General features: G+C 41.0%; 1 protein-coding gene across 4 annotated transcripts in view; it reads left to right on the forward strand.

The window, feature by feature from the left end:
• Positions 1 to 23,302, forward strand: part of TTC7A (tetratricopeptide repeat domain 7A) — a 169,869-nt gene that overhangs the window by 2,985 nt on the left and 143,582 nt on the right. For 2 of the 4 annotated variants that reach the window (XM_054279311.1, XM_054279312.1), the window contains exons 3-5: positions 1,368 to 1,536; positions 17,919 to 18,049; positions 20,079 to 20,200. In XM_054279311.1, coding sequence (XP_054135286.1) covers positions 1,368 to 1,536; positions 17,919 to 18,049; positions 20,079 to 20,200 — 422 coding nt within the window. Of the gene's footprint in view, positions 1 to 1,367; positions 1,537 to 2,261; positions 2,315 to 17,918; positions 18,050 to 20,078; positions 20,201 to 22,276; positions 22,337 to 23,302 lie in introns of those variants that run through there. The other 2 variants (XM_054279313.1, XM_054279314.1) reach the window with 2 other exon arrangements.

Below are 23,302 nucleotides of genomic sequence, written 5' to 3' on the forward strand. Positions count from 1 at the left end.
ACTTGCTTTTCCATATGCAAAGAAATTATGTGCTACAAGGGCATATCCTCTTTATTTATTTTTTTAATTGGAAGGGAGCAGGATAAATACTTAGAATTGCTCTCAAGTGGTGGGGTGTGGGCACACAAGGGTGCTGTCAGGCCAGCACAGTAGAGTGACGTCCTGCTGCTCCAGATCTGAGGGAGTTTTGCACAACTGGTAGCTCCTGATTGGAGAAAAATGTGCTACAAGCTGCTGTCAGGATCTTAGGGTTGTGTTGGGAGGACTATAGCCTTGCACTGCCTTTGGTGTCTGTTAGAGAAGTAATGCCTTTATTTTGTTTTATGATCTGGGTGTGTGGCCAGTAGCTGCTTGTCGACTCAGTTGCAGAGCTTCAGGAGAGTTTTAAAACTCTGCTTTGGTGGCTGCTGCTGCTGCATTGGTGTCCTTTGACACACAGTTGCATAACTGTGTTTAGATGTAAGTGAATTACACCAGTCTGCTCCAGACTCCTATTACTTCTGGTCCTGAAATTGCCAGGCTAGGTTAGTTAAGTTGGAAATGCATATTATACTTTCACCATGTTAATTTCCAATGAGCAAGGTCAGGCTTCTTAGAGCATAAAATGGAGAGAGTAAGGAAGGGGGGGGAATCTGTCCAACCCTCTTTATAGTTTAACCCCATTAACAGTCAGAACTACTGAATTCTTCCAGTTCCTTGTGTTTAGTTTGGCTGCATGAATTGGCATTACTGTTTCTTAGCTAGTGGTGACTTAGCTACTGATGCAGTATTGACCCTGTGTTGATTGCATGTATTTAAAACATAGGTATGAGGGCTTAGGAACCTTTTCATGCTTTCCAGAGGGTCTGAACAGATGTGTTTTACTGAGGATCTGTAATATTTGTTTTAAATCCTTAAACAAAATGAGTCTGAGAAATAGCAGGTGTGCCTTCTGTTTTTTCACTGTTGCATGAAAATTCTTTGACAACTAAAGAAAATTTGAGACTTTTCTCACTCTTTAATTAAATATACAGAGGAGAGGGGAGCTTACTTGTCTAAAAAGTGATGTTTACTGTCTAGTTCAAACGCAGGGGTTTTTCTTAGTGTGTGTAGGTAATTCTGACAGTGCCAGCCTTTTATGTGCTCTCTGTGGCTGGTGAATCGATAGAGCAGGTCAGCTGAGACCAAAGAGTTGGCTTACAAACTGTATTTCAAATCTGAGCTCCAAGGTGGTTGCCTGACCTTCATTGGCTACTGCTCTCATGAGGTTAACCTTTGCAATTGTGAGAGGAAAGCATTCTGAACCTGCCTAATTTGCTGTAGAACTTCATTCTTCCTGTCTGGTGTTTCACCCTGTGAACACTTTTTCTCTCTCTGCTCCGTTTCAGCCGAAGTACATGACAGAAGCTATGCTGATCCTAGGAAAGCTGCATTATGTGGAGGGATGCTACAGAGATGCCATCAGCATGTATGCAAAAGCAGGAATTGATGACCTTTCAACCAAAGAGGAACCTCTGTACATGCTGCGTTTGATAACTGAAGCCTTTGTTATTAAAGGTAAAGGACCACGTGTGTATATTTGCAATATGCTGGTTTTAGGTTGTAGCTATTTCTCCAAGTGGTTTGGTTGGAGCAGGATTAGGGCAAAGGTGTACGCTGTAGAAGATCCTACATGGTATGGTCTGTGTAGTTTCAAACTTGAAGGCATTATGGAGTCTTAGTCCATGGTTTTTAAACTTGGCTGGCTTGTAAGGAAAAGCTTGAAATTGGAAATCTTGTGGTAACTCTTGGCTGTAAGTCAGTGATGTACTTGAGCTTGTGTGTCCATTTTGGGAAAATCTAAATCAAGAATCAAGCTCTTGGCTGGATTGGGGCCTATGCTTTGGGTTAGAAGGAATTCATCTACTTGTACATATCAGTGATTTAAACAACAATGATGTCTCCAAGTTTTAAACTTTGGACTAACAGAGTATGTGCTTTCAAAGCAGGTAGTGTATTTTTGCAATGCATGTCACACAGTATCAGATCTTATGTACAAACAGGAATCTCTCCTCCCCCTTGTAACTCTGTAGACATTGCACTGTTTGAGAGATTCTAATTAAAACTACCTCTGTGGGTAGTGAAATTGCATTTCCTTTTTGAGTGGGGGAAAGACCCTTGTCAGTTTTTGACTTGGGGGGAGAAAAAGATCAGTAATCTTCTCCTTCATTTGCTTTCGGTTCCTTTATAAATGTTGCTCAAGTACTGCTACCTATCTACTGCTTTCTACTCTTTTCAGCATGTCCACCAGCTAATTAGGTGAATGAGAACTCTGATGATCAGATACCTTCAACTGGTATGTAAAAGAGTGAAACCAAATCAACCCAAAATACTGTTTGACTGGGCTGCTAGTATTACTGATAATAATTTGAGTCATTCTGCTTTTTTTGAAACCCTGTTTGTGCTGCTTTGCTTGCTTTGATTTTTGTTTCCTGTGGTACTGATCGAATCTGCTTCATTAATGAGCTTCTGTGGAGCAGGACTAATTTACTTGTGCCTCACACTGACACTTGCATGGCTCAGATGTGGTTGCCAGTGCATTCTCAGCAGTGTATTTGAGAGCAACTCCTGGTGCACTCCAGAGTCTGAAGGAGATGCACTGTCCTTATTGGGAACCAGGTATGACCCTTGGTGAGGTGTGAGTGTAATGATGATGTGTGTGTGGAAACTGATGGAATAACCCTGTTGTTGTAAGAGCCCTTGTGTTGTGTTGACTGCTAACTTACATATGGAGATGTTGGAGGCGTTTGCCTCAGAGTGTCAGGCAATGTTTTGGTTTCTTTCCCCGTGTGGTTTAACATGGAATGTAAATACTGTGTTGCCCTATAAACCATATGGAGTCTCTGTCATTGCAGAGAAACCTCTGTGCTGTTATGGTTCCACAGTCTTTATACTCCATGATGATTATTTTCATATTAGCTGAGATATCAAGAGTGTAGTAAATCACTCAGTATTCTACCAAAGTTGGTGGCATAAAGCAGTCCAGCAGAGTGGAGCTTGTCCAGCTGAGTTTGGAGAGGGCACTCGCTGCTAGGATCACTGTTCCCTCAAGCCATGGTCCCTCAGTCACTCTGGTGTTAGCACTTTGTGCAGGTAGCTATGGCAGTAGCAGTGTAGATTTAAATTTTCATTTTATAACGTGTGTCCAGGCTGTTTCTGCAGGGCAAGTAACAATATGGAGTTGAATTATTTAAAATGTATTGATACTTTATGCCATAGATTTTTCTTATTCCCCTTTTTAATTTGGTATCTCTCCAGAAATTATGTTCGTTCATACTAGATTACTGCCTTGGGTTGAACTATTGGTTGTTTATGCAATCTGAAGCCTTCTTTAAAGATGCTCTTGAATGTTGCTCATAGTAAATTTTTGCAGGGGCCATTTAGGCAAATATCCAGAAAAGCCACAGTCCTGTCTATTTCAAGGCAGAAGTTAGTTTCTTGTTCACAGTCAATTTCTTGTTCACATTTTCAGAAAGGGGAGAAAGCCTTTGGTTTAATAGAATACCCCTGTTCATCCAGCATTAGTTAAAAGCAGCAGAACTTTGTATCACCTCATATTGTGAAATTGAAACTGCCTCAGTTTTGTGTAGGTAATACTGCTGAGTAATGCCTGTATACAGAATGTCAGCATAGGGTCTCAAGCACTCAGGATTAGGCTGGAAAGGTCATGGAACAAAGAACAGTCAGATAAAAGGCTTATTTTTTAAATGTTGACACCTGTCCTTTTAATGTTGGCAATTAACAAAAATGTAGCAAGGAACGTGGGATACAGTGGGAGGAGTTGCACAGATAAAACCAGTTGTAGAAATGCAGCAAAAACAAGTTTCCTTCCTTAGAGCACCTGTTAACCTTTGCAACACTGAAGGTGGATGTTGAACTGAATCTCTGGAGGTCCAAAGCATGTAGTGGGTTCATGTTATGGTAAGAGGCAGTATGGATTTGTACCCTTATGTTTGGATTGAAGAAGTTGAGCAGAGAAAAGAATTCTTGCTTGCCTTCTCACTAAACTTCCACACAAGGTGAGTTTCAAGAAGTAAATTTTGAAGTTCTTTATCAGTATGAGGGGTTGTGCAATTGACAAGTCACAGGAGAAATGGGAGAGAGCAAGATTCTCCAGTGTCTCATCTGACTGCTGCTTCCTGTTCTGTTTCTAAATCCCTGCATTGTGAGGAGACAAGTTCTGTGGGCGCTGTGAGTGGAGCTTTGACAATTGTTTGATTTTTCATTATGACTAATTTTAACCTCTCTGGTTAGTTAATAGGTGGTTGGTTTGTACTTGTCTCCTTCCTCCCCATCCTTCATGAAGTCAGTCCCTTCCTTAAAATTTTACTTCTGCTCAGTTCATATTACTGCTGGTAATCTCTGATACAAGTAGCTCTGTTGTTGCATAAAACAGTATTGAGTAAGCAAACTTTGCTTCTAATTTAGTTGGGATATACTGTGGCTTTGTTACCTGATAGTGTCCATTTGAAACAACAAGCAAAAAAGGCTTCAGAACAAACTGTGTAGATGTTAGAGCCCACTGGTTTCCCTTTGTTTGTGCTTGCTGCAGAAACTCTGCACATATCTCTTTGAAAGGAGTAAACCTTCCTGGTGCTAGGTTAGGCTACTACCTGACCCTTACAGAGCACTGTGTAGCTCTAGCCAGGCTTCAGCATACCTGAGCTCCAAGAAGGAAGCTTCTGTGATGTGGCAATGTTTGCTGTGCTGCTGAGAGCAGGAGGAGAGCTGCTTTACCTGAGGCCAGCCTGGTGGTGGAGTCAGGCAGGGCTCATGTGTTGTGTGGGTCCTGTTTTGTACTGACTGAGAGGGGCTTTAGCCTGTGCTCAGGGATGTGTCAGAGCTCTGCAGTTAGCCCTGTGCTGTCAGGCCAGGCACTGGACTTGTTCCACCTGAGTGGGGTAGCCTGGAGATGGCTACCTGTCTGTATTTGTGCAGCAATGCCATAGGATTGCACAGGCTGTCTAGTTTCTAAATGGATTTCTAGGGAGTTAAAGCTTTAGAAGTCCCACTGCCTGTTTTCCTCCTTTTCTCCCAGTCCATCCTGTACTTTCTGTAATTTAGTCATTTTTTGTGTTCTTATTGGCCATTTGGCAGCTCAGGGTGGGTTTAATTTGTGCAGCTTCAGTCTGAACTCTCTGTAGAGTCAGAAGTTGGCTATTCTGGGGTGATTAATCAGTTTTTCAAGTGGCATCTGACACAGTTGATGTGAATGGTGGTGTACATAGAGCCTCTTCTCTGGTGACTGTGAGACTGCAGACCAAATTGAGATATATTCCTTGTAATTTTGTTTCTAAGTGGTTTTCTTCTTTAGTTTTTGGTTTTTTTTAACTTTAGAAAAGACATCTATTTTATCAAAAGGCTGCAATGTGAGCTTGTCTTTCCAGATCTTTGGAAAGGTGTGGAAGAGAACAAGGTGATAATGTGCCTGTAAAGAGTCATCCTGTAGTCTGCATTTTATTGTAACAAATCCAACCACAAGCCATATCTAGGAGGAAATGAGACTTGCTAGTGGTTCAGAGCTATCTGTATTTTATCCTTGGACCCATTTTAGTTATTTAAACATGCTTAAGATCTGTGGGGTGACACATTTGAGAAACCAAAGATAAAATCTTGAAACAAACATTGCTGGATTGAGCCACTGAGCTTTAGAGCTCTGCTAAGATCTGTGAGTGATATTTTTCAAAGTAAAACCTCAAAGCTACCACGTAGGGGTTTTTCCTGAGTTTGATAATGATAAAACCTGCTTCCAGCATCCTGAGTTCAGCACATCTTGTTTTGGATTATTTTGTTTTTGTTTGGTCTTAGAACAAATTGCTGAGCTTATGCGTGTTCCTGTTTCTCTTGTGGTTGTATCTTTTAAGAATTCAGTGGTAATGAGGTCTGTATACTTTGAATTATATTGTTCTGCTTTCTGCCCATGTGAAATGATTGTCTTGGGTTTCCAATACTGGAAGTGGTTGCTTGGAGATTCTGGTGGTGTTCTGAAAGGAGAATGGTGATATCACACAGAGATAAACAAAAAACCTGACCTTTTACTCAGCAGGTTTGAAAACTATTTGCTTGGTTTTAATCATAGTTTTAAATTGACCAAGTGAAGCCTCAAAAATTGAATAAACTGTTTTAAACTTCTTAGTCATTCTTCTCTTAATTAGTTTCTCATTTTGTTGGCTTGTACTACTGTTGAAAACAGTAGGTTTGCATACAGTAAATGCAAGCTTGGTATTAAAGTTGTTCATTCTAGCTAATCAGAGGATGTATCACGCACTTGTTATATGCTTAATTGGAGCCTTTCATTTTGACATTTGCTTGTGTGTCATCCATTTTTCTAGTATGGTTTTCTACATGATGAATAATTTCCTAGGTGAGATTTGTATTCAGTTGCTAATTTTCAGTTTGAAAATGAGAATGAAATGTAGAGTTAAAGACAGCTTTATTGCAAAGCTATGTTCTGGTAAATCTACTTTTCCCTCCTCTCTAAAGAATTTGGTTAAGATTTTCAGTTCACTAAATGAATTTATTTAACTCAGTGTTTCTGATAAGCTGATAAATTTCTTATCATATGTGCATTTTCAAAAATTCATAGATTAAAATGGGAAAAATAAACTTTCCTGTTTGGTTTTATTTCATTCATTGTTGGTTTATTGAACTAAATAATTTAGAGAATTGAAAGGAGGAAGGTAAGGTTTGTGGGTTTGGCATTTTTTTAATTTTGTTGCTTTTTTTGGTGTTTTTTTTTTTTTTTTGGTTTGTTTTGGTTTTTTTTGTGCTCTTCACAAGAGAATACCTCTCTTTTAAAGACTGTTCCAGTACTTCATCAAACTCTTATTTCAGATCCTGAGCTACTAACTTTTCTAGTTCAGTTCTTTACTAAATGCTGCCAGTCCAATGATGCAAGGATTTATTCCTCTCAAGTAACGTCATTGCGTTATTGTGTGTTATCCTCTTAACTTATGTAGCCTTACTTTTAATTAGAATTTCCTGTTAGCTTCTCTGGAATGAGATTTTGTCCACTTAGTTTTTGATAAGTGAGATCACAGTATCAAAACTGTGGAGGGTTCTGGAATACAGACTGTGTGGAATGATTTTGAGTACCAGTAGTTTGAACAATTTCAAGTACAGATCAATTGAGTTTAGAAACATCATATAGTTTTGTAGGGTCATAATTTAATTCATAAACTTATTTTGAAGGTGAGTTTACACTTCTAACTTCTTTTTTGCCAGAACCATTTTTAATTCAGATAATGTTTTACAAACCTCTTAATGGACAGTATATGTACTTTCTGAGTCTGTCCCTCATTTCAGAAGGCATAGCACTTTTCAGAATGTCTTCTTTTTGCAGACAGTGCCCTCCCAGTGGTTATACATACTCTTGTGCTTGAGATTTTTACTACAGGATAACTTTTAAGAGCTTTTGAAGTTCCTTAAGAAAAATCTGCCGTAATGCCTAAAAAGAGATGGTGTGTGTGTATATCTTATGATGTAGGAAGAAAATACCTTGTCTAGTCCACTGAGTCAAGTGCAGAAAATGGATTAATGGAAGGTTGAAGACATTCTTTCCATGTTCAACTAAGTAGTTTGCCTTATATTCTCTCTAGGCATTAATGGAGAAAAGTAAAAGCGTGTTGCAATTGCCCATGTCAAGATAAAGATGATCCATTTCTGTATTGCTGTTTAGGAGCCACATGGCTACAAGGAAAGTACTCAAATCTGAGAGTGGTAAAGGCAGAGAGAACTCAGATCTTCACCTCCTTGCAGCACCCTCCCCAGAAGCTCAGTTTGCAGCCTGCCTGCATTGCTGATCCTGTCTGACCTGAGGGCAGTGTGCTTTGATGGACCCATTCAGCAGAAATGGGCAGCAGGGTGTAAGGTACAGGGGAAAAATCCTGAGCCTGAATTTCCTCCCTGTCTCTGCCCATTAATTTCAGTGTCAAGTATCGTGTTGTTTAGGACTGGTGACATTATGGCATGTATGCCATAGGCTTGTACTTGGAGGTCTAAATCTTCTGTACTTTAATAATCCCATTTAAACCAGAAGGGTTCTTACCTTGGTGTGTTCTGACTTCCCAGGGGTCCCAATCCACTACTGCCTGGAACCTGCCCACCTTGGAAGTGATGATGCTGACTGAGGCACTTGAGTTCATTGAAGTGTTGGGAAGGGTATCCAGAACCTTCCTAAGGACAGAACCACTGTTTTTCATTTGCTTTAGGGAAGCTTGTTGATCATGAAGAGCCAGCACTATACTGGGCACAAAGCTGAGATGGGAAGAGCATATTCCCCTGGGTGATAGTTCAGGGGAACGTTACCTAAAACTTTGATTTCACTTTTTTCATACACAGATGTAGCTTTTCAGTGATAATGGGCTTCATGAGGATGATGAACACTTACCAGCATGCAACTGTTGACCTACATGCTCCTTTTAAGATGATATATTTGCTTGCAGTTCTCTCTGTTACTTTACTGCTGTTTCCTCTACTAGCAGCTCCTTGGTGAGGTTACTGTTATCACTAATTTCAGCTGCTGTGTGACTAAGTAGAACTTAGTGGGACACAGTAGAAGAGTAGAATTTGTGTTGGGTTTTTTGTCTTGGGGTAGGTTTTTTGGTGGGTTTTTTGTGGGGTTTTTTTTTGTGTGTTTGTGTATATTTTTGGGGTGTTTTTTTGTTTTTTTTTTGTGTGTGTGTTGGGTTTTTTTTTTTTGTTGTTTTTGTTGTTTTTTTAAAGGGTCTGGCAGGGGCAGGGTGTGAATTCCTTTGTTGGAATCCTCTCATGACTACAAAAGGTTGAGATTTATCTCTCTGAGAACTGAGATCTGTGGGAGATGGGTTCCTTTAAACAGAACCTAAATAATAAAATTAGTTTCTTTGCCTGGCCATTAGAAAAACTGAGTCCCAGCCAAAAGGATGTATGATAGAATAGGACATTATAATTTAAATAAGACATTTTGTTGGCAGAACTTGTTTTTGCTTTTGCTTGGCAAAAGATGAATCTTTTAAATGTTAATCCACATCAGAGGGAGAGAGAGAGAGACTTTTTTCTATACCTGGTATGCACCTCAAAGTGCTGGCTTTCACAATTCTGACAGCAAGACAGGAAGCATGCTGTTAATTTCATGCTGGCATCACAGTAGCTGTCTGATAGGCAAAAGCCCCACTCTGTAGATGTTGATGTCTTGATAAGAGGACCCAGTGTCAGTATGTTTTATTTGGGGTTCCAGAAAACCATTTTTAAGAGTCTGGAGTTGCCCTTACATTGTGCCAATGCCTTTGAACCTATTGAGTGTTGGTGAATTGTGTGCCTTTGTGCCGCTGCTTTCCTGCTTGGACGTGAAAGAGTTGCCAAGCCCAGCCTTGGTGTTCTTGGTGCACTTAGGCTTTTCTAAGCCTTTGATGCACAAAGGCTTTTCCTTTGTGCTCCATGAGCTTTTCTCTGCTGTTGGATCTGATGGTTTACTGTTCCAGAAGTAGTTTGCGCCTCTAGCACAGTCAGCTATGCACAAATGCAGCATGGGTGTTACTTCAGACTTTTGAGGAGTTAGATGCAGGCCACTAAATGCAGATTACTGAAATTTGGGAAGTGAAAAAAGGGAATAACTTCTGGTTCCTTTTGTTAATGTGACTTGGTTTCTACAGTGGTAAAGTTTAGTTATTCTACTCCCTTCCCCACACACAGTTGAAGATGGTGATTGCACGCATACATAAAACCTTCTCCACTTTCTGCACTATGGCTTAGTTCTCTAAAGCTGTGGGGTTAGCAGCATCAGAAGGTGGAAGAGTATTTGCCCATGCTTTTCTGAGGAAATGGAAAAGTGTTTAAATGGGCTTAAATGAAACAACATGCTACACTTACTTTCACTAGAAGAGAACAAAGACAAACGTACTCACAGATGGCCAAAGCTAGAGGGAGCTTTTAGATGGCTGTGTTGTGTAGCATGGGATGTGTCCAGTGGCTGTTGGAAGATTTCCATGTGATGGTTTGCCCTGGATTAAGCTTCAAATGCCTCTGTCTTTCAAGTGACTGGGCAACAAGCCTGTTAGTCTTTGCAGGCTCTGTCCAGAATTGTGTTGAGTGCTTGATACAAATCAGCATAGTAAAATATGAATTACCCTTCCTTTCTCTCCCTTCTGCTCCCCAAATTCACATAGAATCATTTAGATTGGAAAAGACCTGTAAGATCATGAAGTGCAACCATTAACCCAGCACTGCCAAATCCAGTAATAAACCATGTCCCTAAGCACTATATCTACACATCTTTGAAATACCTCCAGAGATGGTGACTCCTGGGCAGCCTGTTGCAGTGCCTGACTGCTCTTTCAGTGAATAAATTTTTCCTGATAGCCAATTGAGACCTGTCTTGGTGCACCTTGAGGCCATTTTCTCTTGTCCTGTTACTTGGTTTTTACTTGTAGAAGAGATTGACCTCCACCTTGCTATACCCTCCTTTCAGGTAGTTGTAGAGAGACACCTTTTCCCTAGCCTAAGCACCCCCAGCTCCCTCAGCTGCTCCTCATAACACTTGTACTCCAGACCCTTCACCCCCTCTGTTACCCTTCTCTGAACATGCTCCAGCACCTCAGGGTCTTTCTTGTAGTGAGGTACCAAAAAAATTGAAAACGGGATTCTAGGGCTAGTCTGATTCAGTGACTCTGCAGCTAGAAGAGAACTTTCTTGCTGGTGATGTTGCTTAACTGTTGTGCAGGTGAACTCAAGCTGAAGAAATTCCAGTGCTTGATCATCAGTACCATCTCCTCTCCCCTGTGCCCCTTCAACTTAGCTTTTTTTCTCTTCTGCTTCTTCCTGTTGTAGTTAGACCAGGGTAAAACAAGAGTAATTTCTGCAGTATGCCATGACAATTTATAGATGTGGATGGTGCTGGCAAAGCCTTTAAATGTGGGGCTGTACGAGATTGCTGATCACCCCTGTGTTTGCTGTGCCTCAGAGCATTGCTCTGTAAATGTATGTTGATGTCACAGAATGGAGGCGGCCTCTTATACCTGGACAATCAGTATGTTAGAGCAGTGGTCCCCAAAGTGGTGCTTGTGCCCCAGGGGTTGAGCAAGATAATCTACTGTGGTGCAGAAGAAAAGTATTATAGCTTATATTTATTTTTTTTCTTAAAAAATCCACCAGCAAAAAAAAAAAAAAAGCATCTCACATTGAAATAAATCTTTAGTATTTTATTGAAAGTGGTTCCCTGACTTAGTCTGTATGTCAGAGGGTCTTGTGTCATGTAGAGCCTACAAAAGTGTCTTACAAAACAGGATGTTTCACACTGCAAAAGGGCATGCTCACTATTTAATTCACTTACAATGTTGCAGCTCACTTGTGCCTACTTAAGTGGATTTATGTAGTATATTGTCTAGTTTTAATTAAACTAACCCTAATGAAATAGACACGTAGCTTAAAGATTCTCTTAAAAACCAGTGGATTTAAGGTAATACTAGAAATAGTAGCACAAGTGAATGGTGAGAATGTCAGAGCTTACATTATTAGCACGAGCTCTTCAATCAGATAAAAGCAGTGACAGTTGGATTGGATCTAATCAATGAAGTCTAATGACACTCAATTAAGTACTTTCATTTTTAGAAGCCTCTCTTGAGCTTTCTTATGTAAAAGGAAAATATGAAGAAAGTATACTGTTGGGGAGACACTTGTTCTTCCTACTGTGGAAAAATGGCTGAAGTAATGTGAAAAAAACCTTTATGGCAGCAAACTAAAATGCTTCCCTTTGAAAGAGACACAGAGGACATTGCCAAAGACTTGAAAAAATAGGTATTAGAAGAAATTGGGCAGTGTGGGAGGCTTGGTATATAGTAGCAAGGAAGTATAAATGTTTCTAACATATCTCACCTAAAGGAAGTTGCCACATTCTGGTTCAATAATGACATTAAGAGCTGCTTAGGAGCACAGTTTGGCCCAGAAATGCACAAAGTGCTGTAGGATGGTGTGAGCGAGGTTGACTTTATAAACACAAGCCTCAAATAGAATCTAGTTTGTAATGAGATGGGCAATGACCATGAAAATCTGTACACACTGCAACTCAGTGGTTATTTCATGGCAAAATGGTTAAAATACTTGTCAAACTTAAAGGTGAATTGCTGCCTTTTTGCTTTTTCAAAAAGTCAAGTGTTCTGAATTTGCAGGGCTTTTCTCTGCTGACAGGTAGCTGTCAGTAGCATGTTATCTAGAAGGTATTTTTGAAAAAATAAACAAATATATAATAAATAGTTTGTGAAGCAATGTCTTTATATAGCTATATGTGTATATTGAGTATGCATGATCAAATTTTTTTTTCTTAATATGGTCAAGGAATTTTGGAGACCGCTGTATTATAGGCTAAAGCAAGGATTAAAAGACATGCCATGGAGCTTAAGAACAGCCAGCTGAGCAGGTCTGGATATGCTTCAAAGAATTAGTGTCAGTGGATTAAAGTTGCTGATTTCTGCTATGCATAGGGTATGCAGTGTGATACACAGAGCCTGTGCAGTATTGACTGGGGGCAGGGCACTGAGGTTGCATCTCAGGGGAGTGCTTGCTGCCTTCTGGCTTCACAGCCACTTGATCAAAAAGCTGTCCTAATTTTAGCAATAAACTTGAGCTGTAATTACAAGTCTAACCTGATGGAGTTCTTGCTTTGAAAATAATTGGAGTAACATTGTTAGCATTGATTTATTGCATCTCGTAGGAAAGTGGGGAGAAGGAGGTCTTGAGTTCTGCATTGAGCAGCCTTCACAGGTTACTTAAATTTTAAGCTTCATTCCCAGCTTATAGTTAGGTCTTCAGATAATTGAACACGGGGTTACTGGAATTTTCTGCCTTTTTACCCTTGAGACTTTTACATGAAAGATATTTCAAGATTGTAACAGTTTGCCAGAAATGTACAATAATCCTGAACAATAGGAAGCATCAAAGAAGTATGCAGCTTTCTTGAACAGCAAAACTGGTCTCTTTGTCCCCACCTTTCATGGGCTGCAGTATGAATCAATGTGTTCAAAATCAAGGGCTTCTAGGCCTTTCTTCCCCCTCTTCTATTTCCACTGCAAATAAGTCCTGATGAAAAAAATCATGACTTAGTTGCTGGGGAGAAAAGTGTCTAGACTAGGTTGTGAATTATTTAAACTGCTGTGGATTGTGGCAGAAATAATGCATGGTGCTGGGTCTTGCCTATGTCTAACTAATCCCAACTGCTACTTCTTGGGGTTTGGGCTGTTTTGCTTTCCAAGACTCTGTAATGGAATAGGTTAGTTGAGGACTGTGCTCTTAAGTTCAAACCTTAGCTGATAGGGCAAACTGGTAGTAATACCACCTCTAGAGTGGTGTGGTTGTGCTTTTGAATTTTGTCTCTGAAAAGTGTTTGGTATTCTGATGAATGTTGATTAGTCAGATGCATGTGGTTATGTTTGAAGTCTTAAAAATAGTCTTGTTTCAATGCTAATTAATTTCCTAGAGCCACATTTCTGAACTAGCCTGAAGGCCACGTGGTAGAAGTGAAGTGCATCCTCTGCCTGGGGACAGTGACCCAGAATGACCTGGCATTCTCCAGGATGGGAATGTGCACACAACCAATTCCTTGCTGTTGCCATGCAATATCATCATGCATGGCTTACCTCAAGACAAATGACTTGCCTTTCTATACAGAGAATAAAACTATTGCATGCACTTATCTTAGCATCACACTGTCTTCTGGACAGGCTGGTCTGTCTGTCTGGCCCAGGGGCACAGACAGTGGAACTTTGCTCTGCAGACTGGGGCTGGTGCTGTTGGCAGGGCTGTAAGTTCCACACGAAGATGTCTTTTGCTTCAGGTTGCCATAGGTGTGTTCAACACATGGCACTGGGATGCAACACATGAATTTGGGTTCATGCTTTTCATGCCGTTGCTTTTCCTTGATCTTCAGCTTGCCAGGTAGCTCTGATGCTCCTGGGCCATGGGATTTTAGCAGCTGCAGGCTAACACTGTTGGTGAAAGTGATGACCCTGAATTCTTGCACATATTCCCTGGCTGTCTAAATTCATCCAAGTATAGGAAGCTTGAAGTCTGTGTAAAAAGGAAAGGATTGGTACATTGTTCTTACTTGGAAGGAGGAGTGCTGCTGTTTGGTGAGCTACTTGATGAACCATAGAAATGTAAAGCCACTGTAGTCTCCTCCCTGGTCCAGTGCAGTCTCTGTCTGTGCACTGAGGCTTTCGAGACCAAGCTGGGTAACACCCTGAGCTGGCCTTTCTTTGTGTAGCAAGTCAGACCATGTACCTTCAAGGATTCCTTCCAGCATGACTTTTCATCCCGTTTATGTTGCTGAGACTCTGATATCACATGTCCATGTGCACATAGATGTTCCAGTTCTGGTAATAATATCACCTCAGAGCATTGGAGCTATATGATATCAATGTCTTCCCTTAGCCAGGCATGACTGAGATGAAAGTGGAAATACACCTTCATAAAAGTTCCCCTTTCAGATTTCCATATATGAGAGCAGTGCATTTCAACTCAAGGAAGAGATTACTTACAAACCTTATGGATTTGAGTTTTTTCTTACATAAATGCAGCTTAGAAGGGGCAAAGATTATAGGAAGTTGAAGAGCCAGCGATGAATCATTGGGAGAGAGGTGAATGGAAGCTTTGCCTTTATGCAGAAGAGAGAAGCAGCATTTTTATACATAGAAAGTTACTTCCTCTGAAGTGGGTAGAATTTGTTATTTTAAAGAAGGATAATCTTCAAACAGGTCTCAAAATCTTGAGGGTGGGCCATACTCTATTAGAAAACTGTCTGCACCGTATGATAAACTATACCAGTATATAGGTATGTATCTATTTAAATTTGGGCACCTGATTCATATAAGAAAAGTCTTAGGATAGATAAACTTTAAGTTGATATTCTCTTACTACAGATGATTGTGAAAAATACCTGAGTCCCTTTACCTTAACCAGCTAACAAGAAAGCATGTTGCCTTATGATTTACTTGGAAGCTAATTCTGTCTTGGCAATAGCTCTACTTTTCTTGCTAACCCCAGTGTAGAAGTAACATGCACTTTAGTGGCTTTCTGACACATTGTGAAAGCTGAGTTGAATTTAAATTGTGTGTTGTGCTGCAGAGTCTTTTCTGTGCTGGTAACTGGAGGATGGACAAGAGTTAGTGGAATTTGTGCTGGTGGGCTTGTCAAGTCTTACCCAGCTGCGTACTGAGCAAATCTTTTTGTTGGGGCTTTGTACTGTGGGAACTGAATTGGTGGCTGCAAGAGTAGGGAACTTATGTTGTTTTTCTTCTGTTCTCCTCCTTGTATACTGGATTTGCAGTCTGCTTGCTCTAATTTTTCTTTTCATTGCATTTCTGTGGTAGGCAAGAATAGCCCTGTTTGGATTCTGTAGAAGATTTTGTACTCGAATGACATCAGGTCAGTGCATACAGTGACAGAGAGAGAACCATGACTAATGTCACATCATGTGGGTTGTTTTTCCCCCTAGCCCTTTACAAGTAGTGCAGTGTAGCATAGTATCTGTTTTAACACACTGTGTATTGCTGGATACTTAGTGTGGCAAGAATCCTTCAGGAGATGTTCCTTCCCCTGTCTGTGACCAGCCCCAGCTCTGTTTTTCTGCCTTGCATGGATGGGCATGTTTGTTGTCAGTACCTGATGCTGGCAGAGGCTGCTTGCTTTCCTCCCCATGTCAGAGCTCAGAGGTAGTAACTCCTTGCAGTGGACTGTAGCATGTATGGAAATGGCTTTTTACCAGCCTCTTCTATCTGTGTGACATCTCCCACGATAAACACCCCCAAACAGACTGTGTTAGGATAGCTCTTGCAGTTTGATTAAATGCTGCTTGTATATGAATGTCAGTGGATTGTACTGGATTTTTTTGCAGGGCCTTCAACCCTACCTTGCACTGAAGGGAAATGGCTCTGAAATGCAGACTTCTTAAAATTTATTTTCACCTAAGGGAAATGACTAGAAATTCAGAGGTAGATAAAACTGAGACAGGTATAAGAAGAATATTTGTAGATTATTTGTTCTGACTGTAGTGCTGGATACTTTTGGTTTGTTCTTTTCCTGTAGAGAGAGTTAATGAGCATTTTTTTCCTTCACTCATTACAAAGTTACAGGGTTGGAGAATGGAACCATCAAAATAATAGGAAAACAACACATGGTATAGAGCCAGAGACTTCATAGATGAGCTAGAGATGAAATCTGTTATATCTGGATGCTGTAAAAGGTGTTTTCTGGAAGGGAGAAGAAAACACAGATTGGGCATTAGTTAAAAGCAGCAAAATGATTGTCATCCCCATCCCACACACCCTATCAGTCTGAAATCAATTCAGTCCTCCTGTTCTACTCTGGTCTGTATTTTCAGAAGTGAAAGGTATGAACGTGTGTTCCTTCAAGATATAGATCTTTGAGGGAGGACACTGTGTACTTGTGACTTGGGAGAGGACAGAAGGAGTGGGGAGCCACCTCCTGAGCTTGAACCAGGGAGGCCTTTTCCCAGCCCACTGAACTAACTGCTTATGTCTGGCTCAAATGTAAGACATGAGATAGGGAAACTCCTTGTGGAGTAACCAAGGGGACAGAACAAATGTTGAACATTAGAAGTAAACAAAGCTAAGACTGCCTAGGAACCTCAGGCTCCTCCAGCAGGAGCACCCAGACTGTATCATGCATCATGGGAAAGCCTGGCTGCCCATTCTGCCTCACAGCAGGTTGTTGCCAAGACTCCTGGAATGAGCAGACTGAGGTGCTGTGCCTCTCAGACTGTGAAAGTCCAGGAAAGCAGGGCTGGTGCCTGTGGTGGGTCCTCCCAAATCCCTTGCTACATGCTGCAGCAGTTGAAATGACTTCATTGGAGAGCTGTCTGGACAGCTGGATTCTTTTCTTCTTTTGTCACCTCTGTGGATCTGTGTCAGGAACAGTAGAATTTTGTATTGCATCTTACATGTTTGTCATTGTTATTAGAGAATGCTGTTAAATAAAAAATCCATTAGAAAGCATGTGCTGAACTTTTTGCAGCATGTGTTGGGCTGTGAGGTGTTGGTGCAGTTGTGATTGGTGAAGATCCAAGTTTTCAAGCAGTGGTGTCTTGTAGAGATCCAGTGTGGCGTAAGAACCTGTACCAATCAGAGTAAAACAGGGATATGGATGTGTAGCCCATCCAATTAGATTTAAGAGTATAAAGGATGTCATAGTATGATGCCAGACAAGGGTCTGATAGTAGAAATTTTTATTGTAGGGACCAGTAGCTGTGCATCTTCAATTAGCATACTCTGCGTTAATTGGTGGTGTTGGATAATGATAAAAGAAAGAAGTTCAGTAGTACAAAACCCAGGGTTTTTTCCTTCCTTTGGAAAGGGAATGATCTTGTGGTTAAGAGTCTCTTGTGCCTTGCCAAGAGCTTGCTGTGTGTCCATGAGCAATCTGCAGGTGCTCAGATTTTCCAAGAGAGGCCTCAGAATTTCCAACTTTGTTTCTGTATAATTTTCCAGTTAGGAATTTTTTGTTTGTTTTTTCCCCTCAACACTGCTGCTTCACTTGAAGTAGCAGATGCCTAGAAATGATCAAATTCAGTGCATACTGGCACTGAGTTGAAGCACCCAAGATCTGTAGCTGTCTCTGAAAATATAGGCCTTAATTTCTCTGTTTGCTGATTCCTGCCAGAGGGATTGTGTATCCTGCCTTTATAAGTGTTTGAAAGGCATGGTAGGAGTGTGCAGTGGTCTGTTAGAGCAGCATGGCAAAGATGCCTTGCATGTGTAGGAATTGTATTTTCATGGGGGTAGTGTCCTGAAAGTCATCAAATCAAGAGGGAAACCACATGTGGAAAAGCCTTTCTGTCAGCTGGTAAGTTAAGAATAATATGGCTATACTGCTGTTGGTAGGCTTCAGTTAAAGATGATGTTGCCATTTTGCAGGTTTGTCACTGGAGCGCTCAACCAACTCAATTGCCTCACGTGCTCGACTGTGTGAAAGGGAGGAGGAAGTCATGGCTTGTTTTGAGAGAGCCTGTGTTATTGCCCAGGTATACTTGCAGGAGCTTGAGAAGGTAAGAAGAAATGTGCTTAGTGTATGGCCTGGGTGAAATTTCTAGGGGTTTGTCAGCAAAAATGAAAAAATGGAGAAATGTCAAGTGATCATAGCAAGGAGTCTGAGAACAAATTGGAAGAAGTGAGGTGTCTCAGTAAAATCATTTGCAAAACAGCAGTTTAGCTGGTCTCTACCTATTTCTTCTAAGAATGAGGTCTGGAAACAAGTTCTGCTTGGGGTAAAGCACCAAATACTTTGAGATGCACAAGTTGCATCTCAAGTTTAGCCTTACTAAAGAGGACCTATGAACTTTGCATGGCAGGTGCTGGTGTGAAGGAACTCAAGGCATTTTACATACCTGCTGTGTAAATGATGCACAGCAGTGACTATTGAGATCCCTAATGAGCTGAAAGAAACCTTTTTGGATCAGCCATAGTAGTTTAATTACCAGTGCTTCACCTTCTCCAAGTGAACCTTGAGGAATCCTGATCATTAGAACCTATTCCTCCATCCCTGGAAGTGTTCAGTGCCAGGCTGGGTGGGGCTTGGAGCTGCCAGGCATAGTGGAAGGTGTCCCTGCCCATGGTAGGGAGGTTGAAGCCAGATGATCTTTTAAGGTCCCTTCCAAACCAAACCCTTCTGTGATTAGTAGCAAGCAGCTGCTTGGCCACTGGTTGGTAGGATGGACACTGGGGGCCTTCCACTGAGCCGTGCAGATAATAGGTGCTGCTGATTTGCTGGGCATGTGCAAACCTTGCCTAGCTGAGGACATACCATGTGCTTCCATGCCCTTCCAATGCCACACATTATGCTTGACATCAGCAGTACTGATTGTTAACAGCATTGTTATCTGTCCTGTAACTGAAAGGCCTTTGACCTTCTGACCAGATACTTCTGCTCTTCTCAGTAGCAAAGGTGTGTTTTTGTGTCAGGTTTTGTTTTTAATTGCATTGAAACAAGAAAAAATAAGCTTAGTGCATGTATAAAAATTCATTAAAAAAGCCAACTGAGAAGAGGCCTGCTCTGTTTCTCTGCAGAAAAAAAAAAGTGGAATAGTCTTTAAATTGAGATGATTACTGTCCTTCCATTGTGGAAGGACGAGTTCCTGCTGGTGCTGGACACTGTAAGTTTCTTTTACTGACAGCTTGGGTCTGCAAAGAAGGAAAAGGATCTGATCTGTAATTCGCTTAGAATCATACAATCAGTAAGGTTGGAAAAGACCTCTGAATTTACTGAGGCCAGCTATTAATTCAGCACTGCCATGTTTGCCACTAAACCATGTTTCCAGGTGCCAGCACCACATGCTTTTTGAACACTTCCAAGGATGATAATTCCACCACTTCCCTGGACAGCTTGTTCCAATGCTGGACCACTCTCTCAGTGAAGAAACTTTTCCTTATATTGCAACTTGAGGCCATTTCCTCTTGTCCTATCACTTGTTAGTTGGAAGGAGACTGACCCCCCCACCTCCCTACAACCTTCTTTCACATAGTTGTCTCTGGACACGAAAATGCAGGGTTGATGACAGACACAGTAGAAGTTCATAGTCCTTCTCCAGTGCTAGAGGAAAAACCCTGCTTTGGAGAGGCAACTTTCAGCTATGGAAGCAGCTTGTTACCAGTAAGGAAGCACAACCAAGGAAGATTTGATGGGACAAATAGAGGAACGATTAAGATTCTTTCATCAGGACTCCTGATGGCTTGCTAACTCTTAACAAATATTTATGTTATATTGAACTAGATAAACCTACTCAAAACATTGTATTGTTATTTCTGTGCAACATACGGGATCTTTGTAATTTGTGTGGTATTTCCCAAGCTGCTGGTGTTACTATGCAGCTTTCTACTTTATTAAAGGTTGGAAAGGTATCAAAACTCATATTGCATGCAGAATATCTCATGGAAGACATAGTATATTTTAAAATTTATTTTATAACATTTTTGAATAGCTGATAAGTTTAATTGTTGAAGATGTTACTGGCTCACAAGAACCTGGCTAGTTTCAACAGTTACCTGTATTCCAAGATATTTCTTTTTTTCCCCTTACAGACCTTAAACAACACACATTCAAGGAGTATCAAGGGCAGCAATGTGACTTACTCTGAGTTTGAACTTTCCTACTTTCTGGAAGCAGCTCTACAGAGTGCCTACGTGACTCAGTTAAAAAAAGGGTAGGTGGATGGAGGTATTAATAAAATTAGATAATATTGCATGTTTTGTCTCAGATGAAGACTTAATTTTTTTCTTATGTTCTGTTATGACTTTTGGCTGCTGGCTCACCTCAAGTCTCCTCAGTGTCCTTCCCTTTCTTCTGTTTGTGTCTCTCTGTCTTTCTTAAGAGTCTTAAGAGTCGTTTTTCCAGACCTACAAGTAGGATGGGGTAGAACAGTATTCTTGTCTTGACTCAGCTCCCTGTGGAGACAAGGGGGGTATGACTGTAGAGAGAGAGTGGAATTTACACTGCTTTGTGCCCTTAAAATTTTCAGTGCCTGGTTTAGAGCTCAGTAAAATCTTACAGGTAGTTTCTTTCATTTATTTATTTGTTTGCTTGTTTGTGTTAGATCTTAAATATGCCAATCAATGCCGCAAATCTGTGTGGTTTTACTCTGGAGAATGTATGCAGGAACAGTGCTACTCCAGGGTATTTATTATGCCTCTGAAACACAGCTCCCAGTGAACTTCAAAAGGGCAGGAGGAGTTAATATCTACCAGCCTACAATGAATTTTATGAGCCTACAGTGAAAAACCTTCTCAAGATCATCAGGAAAGCCTCTGGACACTTCCAAAGGCCATTGGTGAGGACATGCTGTTCCCTAAACCAGGCCATGTCTTCAAAACATAATTAACTCTGGTTATCCAATGGAGAGATTTTGTCATGTAGGAGAGTGTCTCTTCAGCATGTGTAAACAGCACTTGTAAAGTTCTGTCCTTCCTTAGTCCTCTTCTTGCACCATATTATCCCATTTATTATCAAGGAGTCAGATTCTGGGTTTCTCACCACAAACTGTGTTCACAAATATTTAATTTTGTCTTTTTTTGCCTTCACCCCCAGCGAAAGATACTTTCCCTCATTTTCTTCACTTCTTTTCCTGCTGAGTAGAATGGGAAAAGAAAGCAAAAAAACCCCAAAAACCTAGGAAAAAAACTCCCAGTAAAAATCAGTTTAAATCATTCTGTAGAAAACTGATACTATTTTTTGATTCTGCTGGAGGAGAAGCTTGCTTCTTCTTTAGAGCTTTTTTGCTACCTTTTTATCCCTGAGGATGACTTTAAATGCAACTGCGAATAGCTGCTGTTCTCCATGTGTGTAGAGCAAAGCTGTACTCTAAGCATATCCGTGAGATGTGCCTTCAGGTAAGCCTTGTTTTCACCTGGAGGCTTACAAAAACACAAAGCTCAGATGTTGTAAAATGACCCCTTTAGTCAGGCAAGTACAAGTTTATGCATAAAGCAAAGTATGAACTTGTACAGCATAGTCTCAGTATCTGCTTGGTGTGTGTTTTTCCCAGGTGAGCTGAGGGTTGGCCAGCTGTGGCCCAGGATGTGCTTTCCTAACCTTCTGCCCTTCTCAGGGCAAACAAAAAGCTTGGGTCTTGCCAGTCAGCTCATTAACTATGTAGTAAAATAAAATCCCATTTAGAACATATGGCACTGATGTCCTCCAGGCACCTTTTGAATATCAAACTCATGTTCATTTTATTCAGCAACATTGTAAATTCAGTCTTCATCAGTGATGAGTTCATTATATCTAGCAGGATATTTTGGCCATTGGGAGCCCTGTGTTCTCCCTTCTCATATTATTTTAATGATAGCCTTAAAAACAAAAACCAAATCCCTAACAAAAACAAACCACAAAAAATTACAGGAACACAATTTGAAGCAAAATACATGTGTGAATTAAGCCATGCTTTGATTATAAGCTGAATTGCTGCAATAGCAGCAACATGTTCTCTGTAGCTGTCTCCTGATGAAAGAGCAATGGAGCTCCTGCAGCTGGGATGGAAGTGGAATCCCACGGGCTCCTGACCTCCTGCAGAGCAAGTGAGAAACGCCATCCAGGGTTGCAAAGTCCGCTGGGATAAAAGGAGCCTGGTGGGACGTGGCAGCTCCTCTGCCCCCGCAGCTGATACTAATGTGTGGTTTCTGCCACCAGAGGGCATAAGCAGCATTGGGATATGTTATGGGAAGGGGAGGGATATGAGAAGAAGTTTTTTAGGATGCTTCATGAGTATAGTAGATTACTCCACCTGATACTGAACAGCTCAAAGAAATGCTTTTGTTCCCCTTATTGCTTCCAGCCTGTTCAGGTAGGAAATAGGCCTTGGATGATGACTGCTCAAGCTCTCAGGGGGTAGGTCCTATCAGGTGGGATGTCCTTCCCCAGTGCTACATGTGTATAAAAGGAATGGTGAGTGTTTTATTTTTGTCTCAACGGGCAGAACAGCTCAGGGATACAAGTGCTGTTGTTATGCTTTTGTTCCTGTTGGCAGGATCAGATATGCTCTTCTCAGAGTGTGGTCAGGGATGCCCTTTTCTCTTGCAGTGTGCAGTGAAAAGAAGACACCAATATAAAAGAAAGATCCAGTCTCCCCTTCAGGTGTTGAACTGCCAGCTGTAAGGAACAGCAAGTCTTGCAGCTGTAGAAGTCACAGATGCTTTTAATGAGATGCCACGTAAAAACTTCGTGTTGCTGAAGATGCGTTTCCTGCATTGTTTGCCATGCTGGAGCCCAAGAAAGCTTTCTTTTGGTCCTCCAGTGAGGAATGTTGATGCTGTGGATGCAGAACATAGGAAGGCAGATGCTGTCATACTGTAAGAGACAGCCAGTTGTCTTAAGGTTATCATCTCCGCTAGATTTTGGGTTTTGGTTGATTTGTTTGTTTTGGTTTTTCTCTGATGCAGATATGTGAGTATTAGGCTAATTTCTTTTTGCCTTTTCTTCTTGTGTCTATGTATGAACAGCTGTTTAAGGATAGGATATGGTTTGTTAGAAACCTGGGTGAGGTGCAAAGATGCAAAAGGAGATGGGCAAAGGCAGCGATGTAGCTGACGTTTCTATGCTCTGGATACTGCTTTACTCTGGAGGGGTGATGCTGCAAACTACCAAGAATTATCTCAAGATGTTCTTTTCTGTCAGCAACTGATTGTTTTCGCAGTAAATGAGTAGGGATAAAAATATGATGTGCTGGTGACCATGTTGTTTGGGGACTGTCTTTGCAAACCTCTGTGTCCACAGTCCACTCCTTTATTGTCAGTACTTTTTCCCAACAATT

This window comes from Melozone crissalis, unplaced genomic scaffold (assembly GCF_028551555.1).
Source record: "Melozone crissalis strain CALT ecotype California unplaced genomic scaffold, PUWL_Pcris_2 ptg000027l_1, whole genome shotgun sequence".
In the NCBI taxonomy this organism is placed as follows: Eukaryota; Metazoa; Chordata; class Aves; order Passeriformes; family Passerellidae; genus Melozone; species Melozone crissalis.